Genomic DNA, 6,935 nt, shown 5'->3' with positions numbered 1-6,935 from the left:
ACATAGTTTTTTTGTGAATTTGTCGGGCTATGTGGCCATGTTCTAGAACAGTTTGTTCCTGACATTTTGACAGCATCTGTGGCTAAAGATGCCAGCCACAGATGCTGGCGAAATGTCAGGGACAAACTCTTCTAGAACATGGCCACATAGCCTGAAGAACCCACAAAAAATTATATCTGCTTTACTGTTTCTAACAGAAAGACCTTTGCAGGATGTTTCCAGATATTACATACCTCAGTAAAGATGTCTGAAAATATATGTGCATGTGTACAGAATAGCTTGACAACATGGCTCTGTACAATATAGCTACATTGGAAAAAAAAGTTTTACCTCCAGAGTCAAAACATTGCATAGCTCTTCCTCAAGAAGAGGAAGCCATCTTACACCATCAACAGAGAACTTAGCATACATTTCAGGCATAACACAGCAACACAGCAAGAGTCAATGCATGAACACCAAAGCTGGGGTTTTTTGGGGGGGGACTATAACATCCAGAATGTCCCAGCCATCATGGCTGAGGCATTCTTTAAGTAACACCCCAAAAGTAGCTTTTCCCAAGCTCTGGTTTATACACAACTCAAGAGGAAGCAAAGTGTGAAAGGCGGCCATGGCAATGTGTGCAGGTGAACACATGCCTTTTGAGATATCACATTGCTCTAAACTGATGTATGTTTGTTTTAACAGAGAGATGCCTGTCCTTGACCAAATCAAGGAAGGACAAGGAATACTTGGAGAATGGAAGGCCTTTCTTCAGATTAGGCATCAAACAACCTTTCCTAACCTATGAGTAACTTTTCTCTCTCAAGCTGATAACAGCTTTTTTTCTCTCGTCCAGTTCCACTCTTTCTTTTTCCTCCTGCCTCTCCACCTCTCCATCTCTCTCCCTGGATAACTCAAGGAGAGTGATAGCTTTGGGCTGTATCAGCACTGACCCCCCCTGGCCACAGAAACGCTGTTGTGGTGATTGTGGCCACCCAACCCCCTCAATCAGTCCCATTTTTGATCCTGGTGCCATCAAAAAATAGGAGGGTGGGCCACACAAAAAATAATAATTCTCTCCACATCTGGGCTGAGCCTCCCTCAAACCAGCCCTCCACTAGTAGGAGTTCTCAAGCTCCGGCTGGTTGGCCTTACTACCCCTGGTTCTGGAGAAGCGTGGCTTTTTGTTCTTTTGAGGCCGGGCAGTCTCTTTGCTGAAGTCCTTTAGCTGGGAACGGTTGTGGTAGCGGGTGTACCGTTTGCATTTGCAAGCAGTGATGCTTCGGATCTTGATCGTCCGCATGTCCTCATTGGGGCAGGTGAGCTGGATGCGCTGGGAGCGACTGTGGGCAGGGATGCAGCGGTAATCCAGAGCATTCTGTCTCCACCATTTCCCCTTGCCAATCGAATTAGGAAGGAGGTGGGCCGGGAGACATTGCCCGGAACATACCAGCTCCCTAATAGGCTTGATGCTGCGACACAGACCTTCAGTAACATAGCGGGTAGAATACACCTCCCGGCAGCTGAATTCCAATGACTCTGCAAGGAAAGAAGGATGAGATTTTTGCTACTTGGAGTACATTGGCATCAGAGCAATCATGTGTCAAAGAAGGTGTTGATCAAACCATATGAACTTAGGCTGCCGCTGCACTGACAAATGCACAGTAATGAATCTTACCCAATCATATGCACTTTCTCATCTCAAAATTGGGATTCTGGAATTATTTATTTATTTTCACTAAATAATGATGGATGCACACAGGTGCATGTATATACTGTAGTTCTCAGCAAAAACTAATGTAGCTTGGCATCCCTAAAAGAAGGGGAGAATCTTGGAAGAGGAAAAATCACGAAGAAGAAGAAAAAGAAGAAGAAGAAGAAGAAGAAGAAGAAGAAGAAGAAGAAGAAGCAGCAGCAGCAGCAGCAGCAGCAGCAGCAGCAGCAGCAAGGATTGAAGGGGTAGATATGTGCAAAGTCTTAGTTGTTGTTAATTGCTGTCACACTGACTTTGACTCATGGCAACTCTATAAATGAGTGCTCATGACTCTAAAAATTGATTTACCACTCATTACGGTGCTTAATAAAGTCATCGAAATTGTTTGCCCAGGTCAAACATAATGTGTTATTTCCAAGCTCTGGTGCTAGAAAGGGGCCTGGCTGGCTGAACCCAGATTAGGAATGTATTTCAGGAGTATGTTTATTTCTAAGAGGAAAAAGATTCTGGCCATAGAAGCAAGGAGGCCACATTATGGTCCAGATAAGGAACATTCCAAGTCTTGGCTGAAATTCATTTCAGTGAGGTTAAATGTTTCTTCAATGAGCGATAGCTTGCCCATGTGCCCAAACAAGATATGGGGAACTAGTGAGAGACAGATCACTAGATGAAGCAGAATATAGGCATGCTCTTGCCTCCTGCTGTTTCTAGCATCAGACCATGTGTGTGTGTTATGCGCCTTCAAGTCATAAGGCGACCCTATCACAGGGTTTTCTTGACAAGTGTCTTCAGATGGGTGAGGCTACAACATGTTGTGTAGTGGTTAGAGTGCTGGACTGGGGATTGAGCTGGACCAGATTAAAGTTTCTACTCATTGTGTAACTCACTGTGTGACCTTGAGCCAGTCCTTTACTTTTACCTTGACCTACCTGACAGGGTTGTTGTGATGATAAAGGGCAGTCATGAACAGCATGGTGTAGTGGTTTGACTGTTGGACTCTCACCCTGGAGACCAGGGTTCGATACCCCACTCAGCCATGAAACGCACTGGTTGACCTTGGACAAGTCACATGCTCTCAGCCTCAGGGGAAGGCACTGGCAAACCTCCTCTGCTAAGAAAACCCCATGATAAATTTGCCTTAGGGTTGCCATAAGGCTGAAATGACTTGAAGGCACACACCACATGCATACACACCCACAGAGAGGCATGCACAAGTGTTCCAAGCTCTTTGGAGGATAATGTAACCAGCTAAGAAAATCAAAGCTCAGAAAGTTTGTTTTGTGGACAAAACCAGCCAGAATCAACCAGCCACCTGAGCGACACGTTGGCTGGGGGATTCTGGGAGCTGTAGTCCCCAAAAGAACCTTATCTGAGTTCTGAATAAAAATGCAATACCCAGCCAGGTGCCTGTTGCACACCTGAGAATTTGAGAGAGGCAGGAAAGGGGGGAAACAAATCACCATGCTGCCAACTTCTTTCTTTCGGTGACTCTCAAAGGTGCTACAAGATCTCTCTGCTTACTGATACTACAGACTAACCTGGCTATCTCTTTGAATTCTACCTCTCTTGTGCAATGTAAGGGGGATTCTGGGAAATGTAATTCCCTAAAAGAAACTCACCTGAGTACTGAAACAGGGCAAATGCAGTACCTAAGCAGGTGCCCATGTTTTTGGCACCTCTAAACCAGTGATCCCGAAACAAACTGCCCTTTAAGAGATTTTGGACATCAGTCCCAGAAGCCTTAGCCATGTTGGCCCAAAGTCTGGAATTCTGGGAACTGAACTCCAAAATTTCCCCAGTTCTGCTCTAATTCATTCTTGACTTATGTGGCTACCCTACAACCAACATCTCTTGGGTTTTTCCTGGCAAGTTGCTTCAGAGGGGCTTTGCCACTGCCATCCCCTGGAGGCTGAGAGAGTGTGACTTCCCCAAGTGGGATTTTATGCTTCGGCGGGGAATTTGAACCCAGGTCTCCAGAGGCGTAGTCCAAGACTCAAACCACGACACCATAGTGGCCTCTCATCCCTCTTGTAAGGGGGATTCTGGGAACTGCAGTCCCTCAAAGAAAACTATCAGGGGATCCTGGGTGTTGTAGTCCCCAGAAGAAGAAACTATAAAACTGCATCCACACTGCAGGAATAACCCGGTTTGGCCCAGCTTTAACTCTCTGTCTAGCTCCTTGCTATGGAATTCTGGGAGTTGGAACTCCCAGAATTCCATAGCCTTGAGCCAGAAAAGAGTTAAAGCGGTGCCAAACCGGGTTATTTCTCCAGTGTGGCTGCAGCCCTGGAGTCACAGCAGTTAAAGCGGGATCAAAGTGGATTATTCCTGCAGTGCGGATGCCAATGCCCATCACCCTTCTATCTCTCTTACCCATCCTGTGGAGGGAGATCTGGGGCTGCCTCTCTCCTTGGGGCTGGGCTCGGTTGTTCATGGTCTCGTTCTCCTGAGGCTGGAGGGAGACGGGCTCCTCGGGCTCTGCTTCGGCGTTTCCCGGGAAATCCGGCACGATCTCGGTGGCATCGTTTTTCAGCACTGGCTGCCAGCCTCGCCCAGAAGGCAGCAGGAAGGAGGAGAAGAAGAAGAAGAAGAAGAAGAGGGAGCCAAAGAAACACGAGATCCGCATCTTTCGCACCTGGGGCTTGGAAGGAAGGTGAGTCTTGCTGGGTCTGAGCCACTTGGATCTTCCTCCTCCTCTCCCCCAGGATCCTAAGGAACCCAGGCAGCCCCTTGCTCCTTTTTAAATCCCATTGGGGAAAGCAGCTGGCCAATCAGGTGGGGCTGGGCGGGATCAGGGGTGTGTGTGTGAGTGTGTGTGGGTTGTTGTTGATGTTAATGATGATGGTGATGATGATGATGATGATGGTAATATCTAGGGTTAAACAGAGCTATCATATCACTCTAGTGATATGCCTGTAGAATCCTCCTCTGAACAACTCAAAGCTGTGTTAGTCTGTATATATAGCTATAGATGTGTTAGTCTGTAGAATCAGTACATAGTGGCACCTTTGAGACTCACTGGAAGGAAGAAGTTGGCAGCATGAGCTTTCTTAGACTTCGGTTGACTTCCTCAATGTATTTCCACTCAGTGCATCTGAGGAAGGAGACTGAACTCTAGGAAAGCTCATGCTGCCCACTTCTTTCTTTCATTTAGTCTCAAATGTGCCACAAGATCTCTCTACATACTGCTCTGAACAAATCTTGCCAAGAAAACCCTGTTATATAGGTGCCCCTTAGGGTCCCCATAAATATAAACCACTTGCAGGCACACAACAACAACATAGATGAACCTGCTATGAGGTTTCCCTGGCTCAGAGAGGGTTTCTGCCAGCCTCTGGGGCTGAGAGAGTGTGACTTGCCCAAAGTCAGTGGGCTTGCCTGGCTGGGCCAGGGTTCGAACCCAGGTCTCCAGAGTCCTAGTCCGACTCTCAAACCAGGACACCAGGCAAGAATGTCTAACATATATGTATGCTAAGAGTTCGTGGTAGTTTCTTTTGTCAACAAGTCAGTGGATGGAACATCTGGATCTAATGGTTATCTCTTTACACTCCTTGTTCTCACTTGGCTTCTTCTAACAACAACAAAAGTCAGGAAATAAAGGGGAAACAACCTAAATCTTCTCTATAGATTTAGCAGCGTTACATTCTTCCTCACCTTAAGCAGAAATTCTGTGTCACTATCTCACCTTCTTTGACTTTTGACCATTTTCAGAACATTTAAATCCCAAATTTTGAGTTGGGGAGGAAAGGAAAGGTGTTTGGTCAAAACAAAGAATCTGAAGTTCCAATATTTATTTAATTATTATTTTGATGATGCTTTTCCTATAATGTCACTTCTTTTCTCCACTCTTTTTTCTGAAGCAAACATCTTTACTTGATGGAGAAGTGGGTGTTTCAAGAGCTTGTGTTGTGAATTTTGTGTCCTTTTACTTGAGCTCTATCAAGGTTTTATAGAGACCCTGAACTCTAGAATTTACCATGTTTGTTCTTCCTTTTTCCAGCAAGGGAAAGATCCCAGTCCGAGTGAAACTTAATACCCATAAAGTCTTATATAGGACTCTGCAAAGTTTGCACATTCTTTAGTCTTTGAGACTAAATGGGGGAGAAGGGAGAGAGAATTCAAGTCCTTTTCTTCTTCTGCCTTTTTCTTTGTAGCATCTTGCATGGGGAAGAGACCTGCTAGTCCCAAAAGCTTGCTCAGATTTTCTGCCCTGTTTGATCGGCCTCAAAAAGGCATGGCCAATGTATGGGTTTGGAAATTTTAAAAGCTCATTTGCAGTGATTAGAATCCTGGAATCATACAATTGGTAGGATTTGCTTAGAAAGGGAAAAGAAAAGAAAACCTGCCTGCGGGATTTCTCATCATTATCAGGTTCAGACTTCATCTCCATCTTTTCCACCTCCCACTTACAAGTTACATTTTTAAATGCATGCAAAGAAGCATTTTAATACCCCAGGACATCACCTAAAAGGTGGGTATACGCACACACACACGTAAACACACAGACACAGACACACATATATATACACACACAAACAACGAGCAGCAAGCTTTCTCTACAATAGTCAAAAAGAGAGGGAAACAACAAATGATATATACAAATATTTGGAAAAACAGAAACAAGGGCGTATCTCATTCATAAAACATATATGTCTATATTCACAATATCGAGACTCAATGGTCACAAACACTCAACAGTACAGTCGGTCCTTCTTATACACGGATTTTTTATACACAGATTCAAGCATACACGGTTTGAAAATGTTCCAAAAAAGTATAAATTTACCTTGATTTTCCATTTTTTATAAGGGATACCATTTTGCTACGCCATTATATTTAATGGGACTTGAGCATACATGGATTTTGTTATACACGGGGGATCTTGAAACCAAACCCCAGCGTATAACAAGGGTCCACTGTATACACATGAATAACACTGTGTTCATTGTGAAAGTCAACCAGGTCCATGTGATAAATGTATGCTGTTTTGGCAGTGAAGTTTTTCTACTGCTGTATCAACAGAATCCAATAAAAGGTCTGGGGAAAAATCATTGAAGATACTTGCAGCACAGTAGCATGAAGATGTAACATATAGTTTGTACTGGTAGCAAAAGTCCTTTTAAAGTCCTTTTTGACGGCTACCTCCGCAGTTCTCTGTGGCCGTTTCGACACTCAAGTAGTCTTCATCAGAATTATAGAGTTTTTCTATGCCGGATTAATATGGTCAAATATATATTCCATG

General features: G+C 44.4%; 1 protein-coding gene across 1 annotated transcript; it reads right to left on the bottom strand.

Annotated features, from left to right (window-relative positions):
- Positions 1 to 243: 243 nt before the first annotated feature.
- On the bottom strand, positions 244 to 4,319 carry SOST (sclerostin). The gene is made up of 2 exons (XM_089532029.1): positions 4,067 to 4,319; positions 244 to 1,518 (listed from the first exon to the last, which is right to left on the bottom strand). The coding sequence occupies exons 1-2, from the start codon at positions 4,317 to 4,319 to the stop codon at positions 1,097 to 1,099; spliced, it is 675 nt and encodes a 224-aa protein (XP_089388155.1). The 3' UTR covers positions 244 to 1,096.
- Between the last annotated feature and the right edge of the window lie 2,616 nt (positions 4,320 to 6,935).

This window comes from Sceloporus occidentalis, unplaced genomic scaffold (assembly GCF_023333645.1).
Source record: "Sceloporus occidentalis isolate IW3139 unplaced genomic scaffold, rSceOcc1.0.p SCAF_7, whole genome shotgun sequence".
NCBI lineage: Eukaryota > Metazoa > Chordata > Lepidosauria > Squamata > Phrynosomatidae > Sceloporus > Sceloporus occidentalis.
The sequence above is the reverse complement of the archived record's forward strand: the minus strand, read 5'-3'. Positions and strand labels throughout refer to the sequence as shown.

Bases quoted from the DNA above. Each gene is read 5' to 3' on its own strand.
- SOST (XM_089532029.1), bottom strand. From the start codon at position 4,319: ATGCGGATCTCGTGTTTCTTTGGCTCCCTCTTCTTCTTCTTCTTCTTC. The intron at 1,519-4,066 runs GTAAGAGAGATA...CTTTCCTTGCAG, and splicing joins GATCTCCCTCCACAGGATGG to AGTCATTGGAATTCAGCTGC.